This window comes from Scyliorhinus torazame, chromosome 2, assembly GCF_047496885.1.
Source record: "Scyliorhinus torazame isolate Kashiwa2021f chromosome 2, sScyTor2.1, whole genome shotgun sequence".
Classification (NCBI taxonomy): domain Eukaryota; kingdom Metazoa; phylum Chordata; class Chondrichthyes; order Carcharhiniformes; family Scyliorhinidae; genus Scyliorhinus; species Scyliorhinus torazame.
The window spans coordinates 295,705,091-295,727,630 of NC_092708.1; the positions used below are offsets into that span (position 1 = coordinate 295,705,091).

Genomic DNA, 22,540 nt, shown 5'->3' on the forward strand with positions numbered 1-22,540 from the left:
ATCACCTGTGTCTGGAAGTTTGTTACATATTCATAGACTTGTAGAGTGGGTAATCAAAGACTATATCGCAATAACAGGTCTATGCTTTGACTTCAGTGCTTTTGCAGCCAGTATAGATTCCAGCCAGGGTTTCATGAGGCAGCCTCCATTCCTGGTCCATGTGCATCCCCTCAGCCCTGTTCAGTACCACATACTGGAGAAGATAAAAGTTCGCTCGTAGGGGGTCAGAATATGCGTTGGAGGACATTCTGTCAGTTTGAAGAATTGTTCATTGTGGGGGGGGGGCAGAAATTAAAACGATCATAGAATCCCTACAGTGCAAGAGGACAATCAGCCCATCGGGTCTGTACTGACCCTCTGAAAGAGCACCCTAACATCAGTCCACTCGCCTGCCCCATTCCCATAACCGAAATGGGGCACCTGGAGGAAACCCCCGCAGACACTGGGAGAACATGCAAACTCTACAGTCACCCAAGGCCTGAATTGAACTCGGGGCCCTGGTGCTGTGAGGCAGCAATGCTAACCACTGTGCTACTGTTCAGTTATTTACTTTGTCAGCATGTGTCACAGTTCTCTGGAGCTTCACTTTAATTCTCTTCAGTTCCAGCTATTCTCAGAAGCAAGACTTTTGTTAACTATCTCATGACTGTGAATCCTCAGTACTTCCAAGCTAATGTACAGATTGCTTTGTTTTTACCTCAAGAGTTGAGGGCCAGTGTAGATTCCCCCACTAGCTTTAAACCGAGATTAACCCTACTCCCGCATTCCATGAGCTGAATAATAAAGTTAGCTTTTTCTCTGCTGAAGTGCAGGCCGAACCAACTACCATTTACTTTGGCTATTGTGTTGCATCAAACACCCAGATAAATTGAAACCAGAGAATCTCTCTAAGCACATTCCATAACGACATAGCATGTTCCAGGATATTTTCTAATAGTCGTTTAGATTAAGTATCCCTTAATTAAAATCCCCTTTATTAATCTGATTTTTAAAAATGTGTTTTACAACCCTTCAGAGTTTATTAAATGCTTTTAAAACTAACTTAGCTCTCTAACAAAACAAATCTCGGGACCTTACAGAAATGATTGCAAACACAATGTCTCCACCAAACGGCCCACAGATAGGTCATGCATTGTTTAAGTTTCTCCACCTGCTGTTTTATGGTCTTCCCTTTCAAGCTGTTAATCTCTTAAATCAACATGGTCCCAAACTTTTATGTGTAATAGACTCTAATCTTGTTTCAATTGCATTCACTTCAGAGCTGAATTTTCTAGTTAAAACATTGATCCCTAAAACTAAAAGTTACATTCTAAAACAGACAAAACCACGAACTATATATTCACAATATACAAAACTAAACGGTTATGAACAAAATGTGTTTGCCATTCAGAATAAGCAACATTGTTAGTATCCAAAACTATCAAAAGACTGCTTTACCTAATTTTAAAAATGCAGCAGGAAATTGGTGCATGTGCAATCAACATTAATGTACAGGAAATAAAATAAACTGTAACACTATGGACATCTCTTTAGTTTTCCTTTACCCGTGGCTGAGAAAGCATATCCAGATTCCATGAGCAGATTTTCCCATAAATCAAACAAACTACATACATGTATTTTGTGCTAGGTTACGTGTTTGTGTGTGTTTGGAATAAAAGTATATTTGAAAAAAGGAAAGCCTGTAACTCAACCTCACAATGGCAATCCAAGGACTCTTTCTCTCTCTCTCTCCCCCCCGCCATTCAAAGCCCCTCTCTGCGACAATGTGGGTTCTTGTACTCTGGTAGAATTGTTGATCGTCTATTCTTTACACTCCAACTCTACGCTATCTTGGAGGAAAATGGAGTTTAGAACATAGCTGTTTACAACATGACATTCTCAACACCATCCTGGAAGTTTGCAGACTCGCAATATAACAACCGTAAACACAGATGTTGCTGTCATTGTCTCCAAGTGTGAACACCTTACACCTTCTTTCCAGCAAAACTGCCAGGGCCTCCCTTTAATGTACAATAGCCACATCACCCTGTTTTCAGTCAGACTGCAGAGCAAGTCATGTGACCACCTTAATTTTACTGTAAATAAAAGACATCCCCAAAACAAAACAATCTTATAAACAATTCATGCTAAAGGTTTCCTTTGCTCAAGGTACATCCCAATCAGTTAAAGATTGTTGCTTGGTCTCAGACACACAATCTGGCAGAATTTTCCTAAATATTTTTACTATTTTCAGAACTCTGCATCCCGGTTGGTCAATCCAAAGTAGTTACCCCATTGGTCCACTTGTCTATGGTAACTCAAAATCACTTCTCAACAGATAAGGCAGTCTTTCCAAGCTCAATGGGAAAACCTGTGGGCACTACATTTAAATATATGATTCAGCGCCAGCCAGGACAAACGGTCTTAAACAACGAAGGAAGCTTAAGAAAATTAAACTGTATATTTAGCTCAGTTGGCTGGACGGCTGGCTCGTGATGCAGAGCAATGCCAACAGCATGGGTTCAATTCACATACCGGCTGAGTTTATTCATGAAGGCCCCGTCTTCTCGACCTTGCCCCTCTCCTGAGGTACGGTGACCCCCAGGTTAAATCACCACCACTCAGCTCTTTCTTAAAGGGTAGAGCAGCCTATGGTCCTCTGGGGCTGTGAATACATTTACAATTAATATTATTGAGCAACTTAGCTTTATAAAATTGTGAAACTAAAACGGCAAGTGATAACAGAAGGGTGATATTTTTCACCCAAGTAGCTGAGCTGCACCGGCAAGAGAAAGGAACAAGTTTTTAATAAATTTATATAAAGTACCCAATTATGTTTTTTTTTCAATTAAGGGCAAATTTAGTGTGGCCAATCCACCTAACCTGCACATCTTTAGGTTGTGGGGGTGAGACCCACGCAGACACGGAGAGATTGTGCAAACTCCACACAGATAGTGACCTGGGGCCGGGATCAAACCCAGGTCCTCAGCATGGTTGGCAGCAGTGCTAACTACTGCTCCACCGTGCCGCCCTAACACTTAGGAACATGGCTTCGTTTTTTCAGATTAATAAATAGCAGGGGCTTTGTCAAGGCACCATAATGGCCAACTAGTTTAACTGCTAAATTCAGGTATCTGTTAGTATTTGTTCATTATGTCATGCCTCCTCTTTAGTAAGAAGGGTAATCAGAAATGTGCAGCCCGAGGAAGAGGATTATAAGGATCCCCTTACAAGGAATGGACATCAGACGGTGTGCCATATTGTACTTCATCTTGTGTGTGAGGAGTACAGTCAGAAGTAACACTGATAGAAGGCAGACGTTCATTCCCATTTATAAGCTGATCAGCAGCATGTACTGGCCAACATCATAAAATAAACCAAAACAAGGAAAGTCGTCACAAGTATTTTATATTTAGTATCAATTTTAGGACATCCAAAATATGACATCATTTGGAATTTTATACAAGTCTTACAGGTGGGCAACATTACTTTTCAAATGGTATTAAAAATGAAACATACTTCAAAATATCCATCTCTTGAAATTTTCGATCAGATCCTCAATTGCCAAAAATTCAGAAAAGTAAAAAATTTGTTTCCTCAATACTTTGACATAGTACTAAATATTCAATCAATCTCAAGTTATATTTGAATTACCTATACATACGTATCAATGGAATGCATCACATTAACAGACATTTTTTTTTTAAAGATACAACTAACATACTCGCAATGCAATGTGCACACTATCAAAGGCAAGTGCCGATGTCAGTAACAAAAATAATTAGATTAACAAACAAGGGCACCTCATTATGCTGCAAGAATGCATATTAAAATAATAAATACAAAACCATGAAATACACTCCATTCTATTTTGATTTGCCACTCAGCAAGCTTCCCTTATAATTCAATGGGGTTGGTCTTCAACAACATTTTTGCTGGCTATTGAGAAGTATCCAGTCACTGAATAGGCATCTTCCTCTTTCCCTCTTGTATTTCTGGTCCTCATTCCTGGTTTAAGGCAGTCATTGGACAATCTCAAAGTAGTGCAATATTGCCATAATGTGCTGAGGCATAAACACATAACCAGTATATACAGCCATCCCAACAATAGATATCAATAGGGAGTCTGGAAAGGAAGGTTAAGGAATAGATTTTGATAATGTTGAACATAATACAATTCCTCTGACAAGAAGTACTTAATGGGGAAAATGGCAAATATTTTACTTGCCTCAATTGATCTCAACCGATGATAAACTGATCTTTTAATAGTAGAAATTAGTGGATAGCAATGAGGAATGGTAACTGTGGTTTGTTTTTCGCCTGCATAACCCAAGAGCACCCTATTGGCTTGCATAATTTGCATGGCTTACTTTCATTTATCTGATGAGCCAATCTATTTTAAAAAACATTCAAATGCATTTTAAGGTCTTTCAATCTGTCACTTTAGGCTTTAAAGTTTAACTGGAAAACTAACCGGAACTGTAACATGGTCATGGTCTAACAACAAAATGTGCTATGCAGGAATAGATCAAAATACAATGTTAGTAGCAAGGTGTGTGAGAATCAAGCGCCACTGCTCTCTAGATGTTAGCATAATGTAAACTTAAATGAGCTACTGTTAACATTTTAACATAACTGCAGCTGGAAGCAAACAATCCTCGGGGGAAAAATTTTCAGATAAAGTTGACAAATGGATCACACAATAAAATCATGCACTGTTAATAATACTAACAGAAAAGCAAATTTGCCAGTTTCAGCTTGCTGTGGCTAGTTTTAAAATCAAATATACAACGCAGAATCGCCGAGCAGAAACTTATAGCCAAGTTCCACACACGAGTGCAGCCTCAACCGGGACCTGGGATTCATGTCGCATTACATTCATCCCCCACCATCTGGCCTGCGAAATCCTACCAACTGTCCTGGCTTGATACAATTCACACCTCTTTCACCTGGGGTTACCCCATCTCTGGATCTGTAAAGATTTAATGGTCGCATTCCTAGCATTGTTTGGCATCTCTGAATTTGTATACGTGTTTCTGGAACATACCTCTTCATTCACCTGAGGAAGGAGCAGCGCTCCGAAAGCTAGTGACATCGAAACAAACCTGTTGGACTTTAACCTGGTGTTGTAAGACTTTGTACTATGTTTTTTTGCCTTTGTGGTTCCTCAACTCTACCCACACAGACTCCACATCATCTGACCCTATGTCGTTTAGTGCTATTGATTTAATTTCATTCCTAATTAACAAGGCAACCCCGCCCCCTCTGCCCACCTCTCTGGCTTTTCGATAGGTTGTGAATCCATGGATGTTTAAATGCCAGTCCTGAACCCCCTGCAACCACGTCTTTGTGATGCCTACCACATCATACCTGCCAGTCACAATCTGGGCCACAAGCTCATCGACCTTGTTCCGTACACTGCACGAATTTAAATATAGCACCTTTAATTCTCTATTGACCGACCCTTTTTGTTTTCTCAGTGTGGTGGACCTTGGTTTACTGAGCCTTTCCATACACTGCGTCATATTTTGTGAGATGGGGACTATCGTAACCTCTCCCGAGTTCTGTCTTTTCGTGCTTTTTTGTATTCCTAAGCAGCTACGCTTCCCACTGATTACTTCACCTCTTGGTTCCCTGACTTTCCCTTCCCCCCCCCCCAATCTCTCGTTTAAAGTCCTACTGACCACCCTATTTACTCTTTTCGCCAGAACACTGGTCCCAGCTCGGTTCAGGTGGAGACCATCCCAATGGTATAGGTCCCCCCTGTCCCAAAACTGATGCCAGTGTCCCATGAAAAGGAACCCCTCTTTCCCACACCACTCTTTCAGCCACGTGTTAACTTCCCTTATTCTTGCCTCCCTATGCCAATTTGCACGTGGCTCGGGCAGTAATCCAGAGATTATGACCCTTGAGGACCTGTTTTTTTAAATTTGAATCCTAGCTCTTTCTAATCTCTAAACAGGTCCTCTTTCCTAGACCTGCCTATGTTGTTGGTACCGACATGGACCACAACAACTGGATCCTCCCCCTCCCTCTCCAGTATCCTTTAAAGCCGGTCAGAGATGTCCCGCACCGGGCAGGCAACATACCATGTGGGACTCTTTATCCTGCTCACAAAGGATACTATCTATCACCCTAATAGAATCCCCTACAACTACAACTTGCCTATTTACTCCCTCCCCTTGAATGGCCTGCTGAACCATGGTGCCAACTGAGAGATGCCTGCGCCAAAATTGAACCATTCGAACCCACCGCAGACCCACATAATTTCTTTGAGAGAGTACGACAGCAAACGGCTATGTACGGTCTAGACGAAAGGGAGGAAGTTAAGCTTACAGTCATGAGCCTTGATCCGTCCGTTAGCTCAGCTTTACCAGAACGCCAGAATGTAGGAGGAGGAACCCTACAGGAGATGAAAACGGCCATTTTAGATGCGATCGGGTACAAGGGAGACCCTGGAGAAAGTTGGAACCATTGTAGGCAAAAGAAGGGAGAGCATCTGACTGCATTTGCAGGTCGCCTTTGGATCCATTTTAAAGCAGTATTTGGGGATTTGAACACTGAGGTAATGACGCCACAACTAAATGGGCCCGTACTTTAGTCTCCCATGCCACAGAAGCAGGTCAAAAGGCTTGTGTGAATTACGACCCCACAGACGCCACTCTCCAGAGCTTGGGAACAATCCCGGAACAATCCCTACATAGGAAGGCAGATCAGGAAAAAGCAGAGGCGAATATGCATCCAGTCAGGACTAATCAGGACCCAGCATGGGTAAATGAGGGCAGACATGAAGGACAGCACCCCAGAGCACAGGCACCACGAGGTTACTATAATTGTGGACACATGGGGCATTACGCCCATGAGTGCAGACAAAACCCCCCGAACCAACAACGGCACCAGCAATCGAATGCCCCACCTAGGAACAATGTTAGGCCCATACATAGCATTAGCGCCCGAACACATAATGCAGTAATCAACACCATAGATTGACGGCGTTCGGACTCCCCAACTTGGGTCTGCGACACACTCTGGGACAAATCAGGCAGACCAGTAGTCACAGGCACAGGCCGGGGACATCCAGTGGAGTTCCTTTGGGACACAGGAGGGTCCCGCACCACTTTAAACTCCTCCACAATGTTTCAGCACGACAAATGGCCCACCACAGACACCATCACCCTGAGTGGATTTACAGGACATGTATAGCAGGGATACATTACAGCTCCCGTAGATATTCAGATAGGAACCATAAACACCAGGCACCCCGTTGTTTTAGTCGACTTGCACCAAACAGCCGAGCACATTCTAGGAATCGACTTTATGAGCTCCCACAACCTTTCCTTTGACCCCGTGAATAGGTGTGTATGGAGAATGGCCAAAGCAGCTAGAGCCCCCGCTACGCTAACAGTAGGGGACTACGAACATAGGATTTGCTCAGTAGGAGACTATTGGTTTGATCCGCAAACAATTAGTACAGACCAGACAATTAGAAAGGTCCTCAGAAACATAAAGCAGCCTTCGCCCAACACAAACATGATTGTGGGAAGATCCCAGGCATGGTCACAATTTCAGGTCCCGATCCCAAGCCCCAGAAGCAATACGGTTTCCCACAGCAAGCCGAGGGTGAGATCTCAAAAGTCATCAATAACTTACTATATCAAGGAGTAATTCGGCCCGTAGCCTCAACAAACAATGCCCCAATTTGGCCCGTAAAGAAACCCGACGGTTCATGGAGATTAACCATTGACTACCGAGAGCTCAACAAGGTCACCCCATTAGCAGCCCCCACCATTGCCATGAGTCCCGAAACCATGCTCAAGCAAGGAGTACAAGCAAAGTACTTTACAGTGCTGGACATTAGCAATGGCTTCTGGTCCATTCCCTTGGATAAGGCCTGTCCATACAAGTTCGCGTTCACATTTCAAGGGCAGCAGTATATGTGAACATGCCTCCCGCAAGGTTTCCACAACTCCCCCTCCATTTTTCACCAACAATTGGCCAATGGACTTTCCAAATTTTCCCGCCCCGAATGCCTTTTTCAGTATGTGGACGACTTACTCAAACAGATGGACACAAAGGACGAGTATGTTAAGCTTCTTTCAGAATTGCTAGATTTTTTACAACCAATTGGATGCAAGGTTAACCCGAAAAAAGCCCAGATCCCAAAAGAAAAGGTCATTTATTTAGGCACCAGAATCACCCAGGGAAGAGAGAGATTGAACACAAACGAATTGAGTCAATAGTTAAATTGCCCCTCCCCCACAATGTCACTGCACTCCGGTCATTCTTAGGATTAGTTGGATATTGTAGGAACCATATAGATGGTTTTTCCACAAAAGCAGCCCCACTCTCAGAGCTCCTAAAAAAGAACGCCCCATGGGAATGAGTTCCTCAGCAAACGGACGCCATCGATGAATTAAAACGCGCCCTAGGCACAGCCCCCGCTTTGCAAGTTCCAGACCCACACTCTCCCTACACCATAGAAGTAGCAACCACCGACCGAACCCTATCAGCAGTACTCCTACAGGAAAGACATGACCGTTTAGACCCCGTAGCCTGTGCCTCACAAATTTTGGATCCCGTAGAGCAAGGATTTTCAGCCTGCGAACGACATTTGCTCGCAGTCTTTTGGGCAGTGCAGTATTTTGCATATATCACAGGCCTTAACCCAGTAACGATTTTAACCGAACACACCCCAATGCAGCTATTGTTAGATGGTAGGTTAAAAGATGGTTCAGTCAGCTCAGTCAGTCAGATTAGAGCAGCTCGCTGGACACTGTTGTTACAAGGAAGGGACATTACAGTTAAACGTACAAAGACCCACATATTTCGAGCAGATAACCTTCAGTATGCAGGGACCCCACACGAGTGCCAGATCATAGCAGCCCAACACCACACAGGACCCTTTATTCCGAAATCACTGCACACACGAGCAGGCAGTAAAATGCAGAATCCACACACCTTAGACAACACATGAAAGATTTATGTAGACGGTTCCTCCACGATAGAAAATGGAAAGAGAATAACTGGTTGTGGAATTTATGTGGAAGATGCACAGGGACGCGCATTAGAGGAAATATCTTTAAAATTGCCCGGCCACCTGGGATCACAAGCAGCTGAATTAGCAGCTATAGCATATGTAGTGCAGCACCCCGATTCCTTTCCGACCCCAGCGGACATACATTCGGACAGTTTATATGTCTGCAATAGTTTGACAGAATTCCTGCCCCTGTGGGAATCTTGAGGATTCGTATCCGCTGATGGTAAATCCCTACCCTCAGCCGCATTGTTGAAGCATATCCTTAAGACAGCAAAAGACCACACAAGGGCATAATCAAAGTGAGAAGCCATCATCATTCCTCCCCACCCAGTAACGTAAAGGCTGACGCCTTAGCCAAGTCAGGGTCATGCCACGGACACTTTTGGCAACCCCCCGAAAGTGAACCGATACACGCATTCCAGGTTTCATAGACCAATATCGAAGTTTTAGCCCAGGCCCAAAAGGCAGACAACACTCTTAAGCAAGTTTTAGATGGTAACTTCCCAGCCCCCTCTGACAAATTCAAGGACTCACCGACGGTACAGGACGGTATAGTTTTGAAAAATGGAATTTGTGTGGTCCCCACCAGGACAGAAACCAGATAATTTACCAGTTTCATGACGGACACGGACATCAGGTGATAGACAATACCATTGCCCATTTAAGACCTTAGTGCTGGTGGCCCGATTTAAAAGCAGACGTCACGCATTATGTTGAGAATTGTTTAATCTGTGCACAGAACAATCCTGAAAGGGACTGCAAGAAAGGACAATTGAGACACACACGACCTGTTAATGGCCCATGGACAAATTTATAGCTCGACTACATTGGTCCCCCCCCCCCCCGCACCGCAGAAATGGTTGTAAATATGTATTAGCAGTAATCAACACCTTTACAAAATGGGTAGAGGCATTTCCCTCCCGGACGAACACAGCGAAAGTCACAGCTAAGATTTTGACCCAACAGATATTTACACGCTGGGGTCTTCCCCGCAGCATTGAGTCAGACAAAGGTTCCCATTTCACCGGCAGAGTCATGCAAAATGTCCCAACGATTTTTGGAATCGAGCAAAAATTTCACATAGCGTGTCACCCCCAATCCAGCGGCATTGTTGAACGAATGAATCGCACCTTGAAAGCGACCATTAGAAAAATGGTGCAACAGCATAACACCACATGGTACAGTCCTCCCATTCGCCCTTATGTTTATTAGGAACACAGTATCCAGTTCACCCCCCACACTCTCATGACCAGACGGCCCATGAAAGGAACTGAATATTTATTAGGTCTTGATTTGGCAAGCCCCACAGTCACCGCCCTCACCCATGAAAAAGCAGTCCAACAAGACACGCAAAATATTAAAGCAGCCCAGCTCGCTGCAGTTGTCCGACTAGGCGCTAGGAAAAAGCAGAGTAAGGCCTACTTTGCTAAAACAGTCCATCCCGTAGAGTATACAGTCGGTCAGCAAGTGATGGTTTCCCTGTACAATCCCAGTTCATTCCTCTCCCCTAAAGGACCCTACTCCATTTCGGACAAAGTGAGTCCCTCTGTGTACAAGATAACGTACCCCAATGGTAAAACTGGTTGGTTCCACATCAACCAGCTCAGTCTATGGAACCCAATGTAGCCACTCCCACCACATCACCCTGGCAATAGCAGACGATTCCGCCCCACCCATCGACAACCGTTCCCCAGCCATGACAGCACGTCCACGCCCACAGACCCGACCTTGACTCCGCCCACAAGTACGGCTTTCCACCTTGAGCTTGATTCAGACGATAGTGCCAGCCTTCCCGAATTGACCACGATCACTGACCACTGGTACAACCTCCCCGGCTCCAGTCACTCCAGCCCCTGGAACCACGACCAGGACATGTTTGGCCCCCAATATCCTCTTCCACAGCCAGAGCCACCGCAACACAACAGTAATTTGCCTTTTGCTGCCACCGCCCCTCACGACAAGCGAACCCCTCTTTGGCACTGGGACAACTCTGTAGATTGGTAAGACATGACAATTCGGATCCCACGATGGCCCACGCGGCCACGGCACAAAAACAGCAGTCACGAGTCTGGCAATTGGGAGATGGTGACGATTCAGAGTCTGACTCCCGTTACGGTAACCCTTTTACAACGCTTTTCGATGCAGAACCCGGAGGTGTTCAAATGATGAGAAAAAGGAGCTGCATAAGAATTACGGTGTCCTACTTACTGATGGAGCCTGCCCGCCTTTTATTTCCTCCTTTCTTTCTTATTGCTGCATGTTATCTCTGCTCTTATTGTGGTTTAAAGAATGCCCTTTGCCACAGTCTGTACACTCATCCCTTTAACTTCCACGACCCTCTGGTCGTTCCCCACCTGCTATTTACACGTTTGACACACTTGGTTGCCACATATATGCTGCTATCCGAGAACTACCTCTGGACCCTGGGACTAAGAAACTTTATAAAACCGGCCACCCTAAAATTCGGCTGGTTAAGATAAGCCTCAACCTCCCATGGTTGTGATTTAAGAAAGACTGGTCGAAGAAATTGTCCGCCCACTCCAAGCATCGACCACAAGCTGCGCGAGTGTCTGTACTTTAAAAGTTTTAATTTCTTGTCTCTAAAAATGGTATTATAAAAAAAAAATGAGGGAGTCACACATAGTGACGATTCTAATGGGTAATTGAAGTTAATGAGAGAAAGACAAACAAAACGAGATGTTAACCAACGATAATAACATATTATGCTTGCACCCCCAGGAATATACGAAGAACAGAAGACAAGATGAAGACAGGACTGATGACCTACATTGTGACCATCGCTGGACTCCTACAACTGCGCGCGTTACAAGCTTTTGTACCCTACACCACACCAGCCCCGAACATGACAACACAACATGATACCCCTAGCCCGGACACCACACCACACAGAGGTAAACACTAGTACCCCCACTTAGTGCGAAAACATTGTTAAATGGTATTCCCTTTCCTACACAATAGAGGCCCTTCTGGTGATAGCGATAATCTGCAGGGTCATGCAGACACTTAAGACTCCGCAAATGGCGAAAAAGAGCCTCCCGCTCCCAGATATATACACTGAGCCCCCTTCTTCGGAATTCACCCAACCCAACAAACAATGTAACCACCGATACAAATAAAGATTGTACACCTCTGTAACGTTGATAAGTTAAGTAGAAATGTGATGCTGCCATTGGTTTACAAATTGTGTCTTGTACACAAGTTCCTTTTTATATTTGCCAGCAGCATGAGAGTAGCTTAGATAGTGATAGTTAGATATTCCCTAGTGCGAATAAGTTAAATATGTAATAGATGAATATTTTCTAGTGACCCCTTAGAGATTATGAATGTATGATGTGTTAATAAAACTTAGCTAAATGCTCCAAAACGTAAGACAGAGTAGTGTAGAACCTGTCTTGACCAAGGGTAACCGTCAACCAAGGACGGATGAGACATCAACAGTGTGATCCTCCACGCTTCGCGTTCAGGATCAAGACGGGATGTAGCCATCTCAGATGGCCACCTGCAAAGGACCATAGGAATTATGGCCAACCCAGGACTCAGACACACTCAGAGCTTGTGTGTGTATTTGCAACCCAGATAGCTAGACGCGATCGAAACATTCTAATGGCCCATTTCCCCAGAACAAAAGGACTGTACTCAGGTAACCGATACAGATGCAGACTAACCGACACCACTCCCTCTGCTAAGAAAGCCCAAACAGCCAAGGTCAATGACCGCTAAGGACACGCCCAGCCATCAAGGTACCCGCCCCTTTATTGGCCAAAATCGAAGGCAGTGAACAAAGCCTGTCAAATTATTGGGTCCAAAGGTAAGGACCGCCCCAAAGAGCACGAAGAGACACAGCCATGTGTTCGGTCTTCTTGGCCCCGGCCTGCGTCTAAAACCAAGTGTAGCATTACGATCAGAAGACAAGTCCAAGACCAACGATCGATAGCAGACGGATGAGCCCAGCCGAAACAAAGCCACTTCTTCTACCCAGCCACGCAAGATCCGAAAAAAGGCCTTGTTCATCTGCATAGAGCCAGTTGCCCTGAAGTTAAGTATAGGTTATTGATGTTGTTAGGTGTAGTTTAACTTGTAGTGTTTTATGTTGCATGTCAAAGTAACCCTTGTGTGTAAATAAACTACCTTTGAACTTGAACTGACTAACTGGCTGTTTGGTCTTTGATCGATATCCGGTAAAGCCTTGTGGTGGTATCATTTGATATCTGGCAACTCTGAAAAGCAATATTATCATTAGTAACTGCCATATCTAGTTAATTTGGCAACATTGTTGGTGACGCTGGTGGGCTAGTATTCCACTCATTAAAAAGAGCAACATTATTGGTGACTCCGGTGCCGAGTGGCAACAGAAGTCACAATTTTAAGAGATACGGGAGCTAGTCAATCTTTAATGGTAAGAGATGAGGAGTTATGTGGTTTGGGAAGAATGTTGCCAGAAAAGGTGGTGATATGTGGAAGTCAGGGTGAGAGGAGTAGTGTTCAATTATATAAGGTACGGTTGGAAAGTCCAGTGAAAAGTGGTGAAGTGGTAGTAGGAGTAAGAGAGAAACTATCTTGTCCAGGAATACAGTTTATCTTGGGTAATGATATAGCTGGATCACAGGTGGGAATGATGCCTACTGTGGTTGATAAGCCAGTGGAAAATCAGACAACTGAAGTGTTGAAGGATGAATATCCTAGGATTTTTCCGGATTGTGTAGTAACAAGGTCGCAAAGTCACAGGTTAAGACAAGAGGAGAAATCAAAGAGTGAAGATGAAGTGGAAGTGCAATTATCAGAAACGATTTTTGATCAGATGGTTTTAAACGAACAAGAACAGGTGGAAATTGAGGCGGATATTTTTAGTTCAGGAAAATTGGCGGAGTTACAACAGAAAGACATAGAAATAAAACGGATGTATCAGAAAGCATGCACGGAAGAGGAATCTGAGTGTATACCAGAATGTTATTACCGTAAAAGTAATGTCTTGATGAGAAAATGGAGACCTTTACATATGTAGGCGGATGAAAAGTGGGCAGAAGTTCATCAAGTTGGCACAAAAGATGCGGTATGTTTATTCTAATAGTGAGGGCAGCACGGTGGCGCAGTGGTTAGCACTGCTGACTCACGGCGTCGAGGTCCCAGGTTCAATCCCGGCTCTGGGTCACTGTCCGTGTGGAGTTTGCACATTCTCCCCGTATTTGCGTGGGTTTCGCCCCCACAACCCAAAGATGTGCAGGCTCGGTGGATTGGCTTTTTAAAATTGCCCCTTAATTGGAAGAAATGAATTGGGTACTCTTAAAATTGTTAAAAAAAAATGTTTATTTTAATAGTGTACTTTAATTTGTTAGCATTCTCAAAAGTTTACAAAATTATGGTTTAAATGCTGCTGTATAATTTATGCATAATCTGAACTGCAGATCCAGTAATGTAACTTTGTTCAATATTTATTTTAATGCTCGAATAGTCACTGGAAAATACATACATGTCTCACAGGTTTCATATGGCACAAAATCCGGTTTGCAGAAATGAGCCAAAAGTCACCTGCACCGGAAATGGTAGGAGCTGGGAGAGAGAGATCCATGCGGTCGGAGATGGGAGGCGGGTAGCTGGGCAGGAGGAAGGAGAGCCAGGCGGTCGGAAATGGGGAGATGGGAGGCGGGGAGCTGGGCGGGAGGAAGGAGAGCCGGGCGGTCAGAGCTGGGGAGCTGGGTGGGAGGAAGGAGAGCCGGGCTGTCGGAAAGAGGGAGATGGGAGGCGGAGAGCTGGGCGGGAGGAAGGAGAGGCAGGCGGTCGGAGAGGGGGAGGAACCGGGCATTTTGGGAGGTGGGAAGGAGAGTGCCAGACAGTCGGCGGGAGCCAGCGTAAGGGGAATCGGGTGGAGTTTGGAGGAAGTGGAGTTGTTATTGGGGGTTGGGGTGGGGGGAGAAAAAACATAGTGTGGTCCCATTTTCCAGGTGATTGAGTGACTTGTGTGGAGTTTGCACGTTCTCTCAGTCTCTGCGTGGGTTTCCTCCCACAGTTCAAAGATGTGCAGGTTAGGTGGATTGGCCATGCTAAATTGTCCCTTAGTGTCCAAAGGTTAGATGGGGTACGGGGAAGTGCGCCAAGTTAGAACATAGAACATTACTGCTCTTTCGGAGGGTCAGTGCAGATTATGGGCTGAATGGCCTGCTCCTGCACTGTGGGAGTGGGAATGGGCTATGATAATATAACCGGATGTTGTTTCAGTTTCAATAAGACCAAATTGAATATTCCTGGTTATAATATATCAAGAGACAACGGGAGTGAAAAAGGGGCAACGGAGATAATATTTATTAGTGGCACAAGTAGGCTTCCATTAACACTGCAATGAAGTTACTGAGAAAATCCCCTAGTCGCCACATTCCGGTCGGTACTTGTTTGGGTACACTGAGGGAGAATTCAGTAAGTCCAATTCAATTAACAAGCACATCTTTTGGGACTTGTGGGAGGAAACCAGAGGAAATGATGTGGTCTCAACTCCACTTTCCTGTCTGTTCCTTGTAATCCTTGACTGTCAAAAATCTGTCTAATTCTCCATGATGAAATTCAATGACCCCGCCTCCACTGCTTTCTGGGGAACAGAATTCCACAGACTAACGAGCCTCGGAGAAACAAATTCTCCTCATCTCCAACTTAAACTATACTGAGAAGAAAGACAAAACTGGAAAGATTCAATGCTCTTACACTGGGGTGAAGTCCAGCGAATTGTCTGGATCAAACATAAACTTCTGAACACACATCTATCAAAGTTACATGTATATCCATGTGCCAAGAATGTCTGTTATCACTGCAATGCTTGCTCTTCAAGTACTGTAGGAAAACAGGAAAAAAACTGGACTGGTCTGTTGCAGTCACATTTAATTTACACTGTAAGCAGACATTCTGTATATACTTGCCTCCCACTTTTAACCTTGACAAAGTGTGGCCTTGCAGTGCTCTCATAATAGTGAACTCCAACAACCACCCCTGGAACAACAGAAACAAAATGATAAACACACTTAAAAAGGATACTGAATATGGTCCTTTCCCAGGGCTCCAACATGTACAGTGCTGTAATCAACAGATACTGGTAGTAAAGCCAAGACATCTGCTTCCATGCCGTTCCCAGCGCCATGGCCAATGCTTTAGTTTCCTCCAAAAACAGCAAGCTAGAGAGAACAAAGACATGTCATTAGTCATTATCCCTTATTTTATTGGGTCAACGCTATTTCCTGAAGAGCAGCAACATCTCTCTTAATCCAAAATGCAAGCTTCAAGCAAGTGAATTTTATTTTGCAGGCTAAAAGAATTGAAAGAGTTTAAGCTATTCACACTTCAATGTCATCTGTCTGGCATGATTCCAGTGAAAATTCACGAGTTTGTCACAGTACAAATGCCAATTAATTAAACAGTAAAAAGAGGGTATGCATTGTCGTGGGCAAATTCCAATTTGTCATCTGCCTCTGCTTTATTTTGTACCAACAAAAGCAGAGGGCCATATCTACGCTGAAGACATTTGTACTGTTTGTGCAGTGGGTGGTGTGGCTAATATCTCCAAGTCACACCTTGGCATGCCCCTTTACTGCCCTGGCACCAGTTCCAGCCCATCCTTCCTCGCTATTGCCCACACGTACCGTCGATTTTCTCAACAGCCACCGGGGCATTGCTCATCCTCGGTCATTTCAACCTCAAACACAACTCATGCTCCCTCCCCTTCACTGTGCTCCTATCCTCCCTTAATTATCTCGCCTGTGTAAACATACCAACCTGTATTCACAGGCACCTCCTCGACCTTGTCATCTCACTGCTCCATTGTATTACTGACTGATAAAGCAATCTGATCACTTCCTCGATTCCCTCCCTCCTTCCTGAACTTCCATATTGACCCCTGGAAAAAGCTCTCCTAACTCACATAACTCCACGTTAAAAATCCCATCTGTTCGGCCTTTGGTCCTCCATTGAGTACAACATTTTTGCAGCTACCAATCTAATCAACAATAACCGCACCTTCAATGCCCCAATTCCTCCTTCCTCTTCAGTGCCAGCTCTGAAAAAGAGAGTTGCATGGAGTCGAAACGTTAACTCTATTTCTCTCTCCACAGATGCTGAGTTTTTTCAGCATTTATATAATAGTATAGGCAGTTCTACTAAGATTGAATAGCCTCAATCTTAGTTACAAATAAATCAATGAGCTTCTAGCACTTCTTGTTGGCGAGAGTGGAAGTGGTACAGAAGGGTTTAAGAAGATAGTTTGCAATGAAGAAAGGAAGCCACGGTTTATCTTTGCATTCCAGGATGATGCCAAAATAGTGAGCAGTTTTGGTAGAAAGCAGCAGGATCCTGCAGCATCAGTATGAGGTCCAGCAAGATCAGATCATGAATAGCTAAACCAGTTGTCTGCCATGAATCTTCAAGTCTGCATCTCTTAGCCTTAAGGAAGTGGAGCCAAGCATCACACCAGTGAAAGAGTATCAGTTTTAGGGAGTACAAAGGCGGAATGAGCTACAGAAGTATCGTGATGAATGAAGGCCCAAAGGCTAGACAGTTGGGAATTTGAAAGTGTCATTATAAATGATTTGGGTCAAAGCAAAGTGGGAGGAAGAGCTGGGAGAGGTTATAGAGGAGGGGTTCTGTTGTGAGGTGCTCTGGAGAGTGAATGCCTCCACCTCATGCGCGAGGTTGGGGCTGATACAGCTGAAGATGGTATACAGAGCATACCTCATGAGGGCGAGGATGAGCCGATTCTTTGAAGGAGTAGAAGGTGTGTGAGAACATTGCGTGGGGGGGGGGGGGGGGGGGGGGGGGGGCGCTAACCACGTTCATATGTTTTGGTCCTGTCCAAAGCTAGAGGATCACAGGAAGGAGGTTTTAAGGATAGTTTCTAAAGTGGTGCACGTGAAACTGGACCCGGGCCCCGGGAGGCCATATTCGGGGTGTCGGACCAGCCAGGGTTGGAAACGGTTTTGGAGGCAGATGTTGTAGCCTTCGCCTCATTGATCACCCGAAGACGGATCCTGATGGGTTGGAGGGCAGCCTCTCCACCGTGTGCCCTGGGGGATCTGTTGGAATTCTTGACTCTTGAGAAGGTTAAGTTTGAACTGAGGGAAAGGATGGATACAATTCATGGGCATTGTTTACTATGCACTTTCAAGAACTGGATAACATTGAACATTAGTTTGGGGGAGGGTGGGGGCGTTGGGTGTTAATGGGGGCCATGGGTAATTCCTGATTCCTTTTTGTCAGTTGTTTATGTGAACATGTGGGGAATATTTTGGGGGTGGTGGGAGGATGGGACCGTTGTTATCGATATGGAGACTGACATATTTGTTACTGATTATTGTTTATTGTTGGTGAGTGTAAATTTGGGAGAAAATGCGAAAAAGGAGAATAAAGAAATATTAAAAGGAAAAAAAAAATGATTTGGGAAGCTTTGCGCAATTGGAGCATTGTAGCTAATGAGGTTTAACCGAGGCGCAGTTATTGCTTATTGTAAATAATTTTGGAAAGAGTTTTTTGTCAAGACCATTCACAGAAGAATGCAGCTTATGGAGGGGAGGGGATATGCATGATAAAGGGATGTCGGAACTGAATAGGCTGAGGGGGAAGAAGAAGAGTGAATTCGGGGAGGAAGAAGAAGAGAGAAGGGGGGAAGAAGAAGAGAGAAGGGGGGAAGAAGAAGAGAGAAGGGGGGAAGAAGAAGAGAGAAGGGGGGAAGAAGAAGAGAGAAGGGGGGAAGAAGAAGAGAGAAGGGGGGAAGAAGAAGAGAGAAGGGGGGAAGAAGAAGAGAGAAGGGGGGAAGAAGAAGAGAGAAGGGGGGATGAAGAAGAGAGAAGGGGGAAGAAAAAGAGAGACGGGGGGAAGAAAAAGAGAGAGGGGGACACGAAGAAGAGAGAGAGGAGGACGAAGAAGAGAGAGAGGAGGACGAAGAAGAGAGAGAGGAGGACGAAGAAGAGAGAGAGGAGGACGAAGAAGAGAGAGAGGAGGACGAAGAAGAGAGAGAGGAGGACGAAGAAGAGAGAGGAGGACGAAGAAGAGAGAGAGGAGGACGAAGAAGAGAGAGAGGAGGACGAAGAAGAGAGAGAGGAGGACGAAGAAGAGAGAGAGGAGGACGAAGAAGAGAGAGAGGAGGACGAAGAAGAGAGAGAGGAGGACGAAGAAGAGAGAGAGGAGGACGAAGAAGAGAGAGAGGAGGACGAAGAAGAGAGAGAGGAGGACGAAGAAGAGAGAGAGGAGGACGAAGAAGAGAGAGAGGAGGACGAAGAAGAGAGAGAGGAGGACGAAGAAGAGAGAGAGGAGGACGAAGAAGAGAGAGAGGAGGACGAAGAAGAGAGAGGGGGGAAGAAGAGAGAGGGGGGAAGAAGAGAGTGGGGGGAAGAAGAGAGAGGGGGGAAGAAGAGAGTGGGGGGAAGAAGAGAGTGGGGGGAAGAAGAGAGTGGGGGGAAGAAGAGAGTGGGGGGAAGAAGAGAGTGGGGGGAAGAAGAGAGTGGGGGGAAGAAGAGAGTGGGGGGGAAGAAGAGAGTGGGGGGAAGAAGAGAGTGGGGGGGAAGAAGAGAGTGGGGGGGAAGAAGAGAGTGGGGGGGAAGAAGAGAGTGGGGGGGAAGAAGAGAGTGGGGGGGAAGAAGAGAGTGGGGGGAAGAAGAGAGTGGGGGGAAGAAGAGAGTGGGGGGAAGAAGAGAGTGGGGGGAAGAAGAGAGTGGGGGGAAGAAGAGAGTGGGGGGAAGAAGAGAGTGGGGGGAAGAAGAGAGTGGGGGGAAGAAGAGAGTGGGGGGAAGAAGAGAGTGGGGGGAAGAAGAGAGTGGGGGGAAGAAGAGAGTGGGGGGAAGAAGAGAGTGGGGGGAAGAAGAGAGTGGGGGGAAGAAGAGAGTGGGGGGAAGAAGAGAGTGGGGGGAAGAAGAGAGTGGGGGGAAGAAGAGAGTGGGGGGAAGAAGAGAGTGGGGGGAAGAAGAGAGTGGGGGGAAGAGAGTGGGGGGAAGAAGAGAGTGGGGGGAAGAAGAGAGTGGGGGGAAGAAGAGAGTGGGGGGAAGAAGAGAGTGGGGGGAAGAAGAGAGTGGGGGGAAGAAGAGAGTGGGGGGAAGAAGAGAGTGGGGGGAAGAAGAGAGTGGGGGGAAGAAGAGAGTGGGGGGAAGAAGAGAGTGGGGGGAAGAAGAGAGTGGGGGGAAGAAGAGAGTGGGGGGAAGAAGAGAGTGGGGGGAAGAAGAGAGTGGGGGGAAGAAGAGAGTGGGGGGAAGAAGAGAGTGGGGGGAAGAAGAGAGTGGGGGGAAGAAGAGAGTGGGGGGAAGAAGAGAGTGGGGGGAAGAAGAGAGTGGGGGGAAGAAGAGAGTGGGGGGAAGAAGAGAGTGGGGGGAAGAAGAGAGTGGGGGGAAGAAGAGAGTGGGGGGAAGAAGAGAGTGGGGGGAAGAAGAGAGTGGGGGGAAGAAGAGAGTGGGGGGAAGAAGAGAGTGGGGGGTAGAAGAGAGTGGGGGGAAGAAGAGAGTGGGGGGAAGAAGAGAGTGGGGGGAAGAAGAGAGTGGGGGGAAGAAGAGAGTGGGGGGAAGAAGAGAGTGGGGGAAGAAGAGAGTGGGGGGAAGAAGAGAGTGGGGGGGAAGAAGAGAGTGGGGGGGAAGAAGAGAGTGGGGGGGAAGAAGAGAGTGGGGGGGAAGAAGAGAGTGGGGGGGAAGAAGAGAGTGGGGGGAAGAAGAGAGTGGGGGGAAGAAGAGAGTGGGGGGAAGAAGAGAGTGGGGGGAAGAAGAGAGTGGGGGGAAGAAGAGAGTGGGGGAAGAAGAGAGTGGGGGGAAGAAGAGAGTGGGGGGAAGAAGAGAGTGGGGGGAAGAAGAGAGTGGGGGGAAGAAGAGAGTGGGGGGAAGAAGAGAGTGGGGGGAAGAAGAGAGTGGGGGGAAGAAGAGAGTGGGGGGAAGAAGAGAGTGGGGGGAAGAAGAGAGTGGGGGGAAGAAGAGAGTGGGGGGAAGAAGAGAGTGGGGGGAAGAAGAGAGTGGGGGGAAGAAGAGAGTGGGGGGAAGAAGAGAGTGGGGGGAAGAAGAGAGTGGGGGGAAGAAGAGAGTGGGGGGAAGAAGAGAGTGGGGGGAAGAAGAGAGTGGGGGGAAGAAGAGAGTGGGGGGAAGAAGAGAGAGGGGGAAGAAGAAGAGAGTGGGCGAAGGTGAGCGAGGGAGTAAAGAAGAAGTGAGGGGGGGAAAGCTGCCAATCGGGTTGTGGGGGTAAGATTCCGCTAAATTGGGATACAGGTTGTGCAGAGCTGGGCCCAACTGCATAAGTAGCACTTTGTGTGATCGGTGGATGGTATGAAGGCTGACTTCAAGAGGTGGGATGTGTTGTGCTCGTCCTTGGAAGGGCACAGACAGGTGAAAGTGACAGTGCTACACAAGTTTCAGTTCAAATTCAGAACCTCCCCATCTTTGTTCCCAAGTCCTTTTTTAGTCAGGTGAATGGGATGGTTGAGGTTCGTGCGAATGGGGAAGGCCACGCAGGTGAGGAGGGTGTTTCTGAAAAGGGATTGATAAGGGGGTTACTGGCTTTGCTGAGCATGTTGAATTATTACTGGGCAGCAAACATTGCAATGGTTAGGAAATGGGCAGTGGAGGAGGGGTCGGTCTAGGACGGTTGGAGGCGATGCCGTGTAGGTGGACCAGTTTGAGGGCAACGTTGCTGGCGCCCCTTCCATGTTTTGTTACCTGTTGCCGAGGTTTGGTTTGTCTATTTTTGTATGTACGGAAAATGCCTTTAATAAAAATATTTCTAAAAAAAAAAGTTGCATCTGTCTATATAGTAGACTACACAGTCTACGTATTTTAGAACAAATTAATCAGACAACAGGCCGGGTTTAGAATGGTCATAGAAAAGTACAAGGAACAATAAAGCAAATAAATACCTAGGTAGTGGAGACTAATTCCAGTGAGTTGATAAAGGATCTGGCCCAGGTGAAAGGGATCAAAGATTGCCAGGCAAAAGAACAATTAAACAATGGGAGGACTTCAGAGAAAATGGTTTAAATACAAAGCAAAAGAAAAGAACCAACATGGGTTTGTAAATGGTAGGTCATGACTGATGAAACAGATGGAATATTTTGAACAGGTGACTGGAGTTGAGACATAGAGTCAGAGTTCTTCAGCACAGAAAAGGCTCTTCGGCCCATTGCATCTGAGCTGGTCAAAATAATCACCTAACTTTTCTAATCCTATTTTCCAGCCCTTGGCCCATACCCGTGACTGCTTTGGCATTGCCCTTGACTGCTTTGTCATTGCAAGTGCACATCTAAATACTTCTTGAATGTTATGAGGGTCACTGCTTCCACCACCCTTTCAGGCAGTGAGTTCCAAACTCCCACTATCCTCTGAGTGAAAATTGTTTCCCTCACATCCCTTCCAAAACTCTTGCCCCTTACCTTAAACCTATGCCCCCTGGTCATTGATCCCTACACTAGGGATAAATGTGTCTTCCTGTCTACTCTATCTATGCCCCTCATAATTTAAGGGTGGCACAGTGCCTAGCACTACTGCCTCATGTGCCACAGACCCACATCTGATC

The 22,540-nt window shown here is 45.9% G+C and overlaps 1 protein-coding gene and 1 pseudogene across 2 annotated transcripts in view; one reads left to right on the forward strand and one right to left on the reverse strand.

Annotated features, from left to right (window-relative positions):
* Positions 1 to 3,371: 3,371 nt before the first annotated feature.
* sptssa (serine palmitoyltransferase, small subunit A) overlaps positions 3,372 to 22,540 on the reverse strand; it is a 43,766-nt gene continuing 24,597 nt past the window's right edge. For both annotated transcript variants that reach the window (XM_072488585.1, XM_072488594.1), the window contains exons 2-3: positions 16,055 to 16,191; positions 3,372 to 4,105 (exon numbers count right to left, since the gene is read on the reverse strand). In XM_072488585.1, coding sequence (XP_072344686.1) covers positions 4,002 to 4,105; positions 16,055 to 16,157 — 207 coding nt within the window. In that variant the 5' untranslated portion in view covers positions 16,158 to 16,191 and the 3' untranslated portion in view covers positions 3,372 to 4,001. The remainder of the gene's footprint in view (positions 4,106 to 16,054; positions 16,192 to 22,540) is intronic.
* LOC140408118 (U4 spliceosomal RNA) lies at positions 18,449 to 18,574 on the forward strand (annotated as a pseudogene).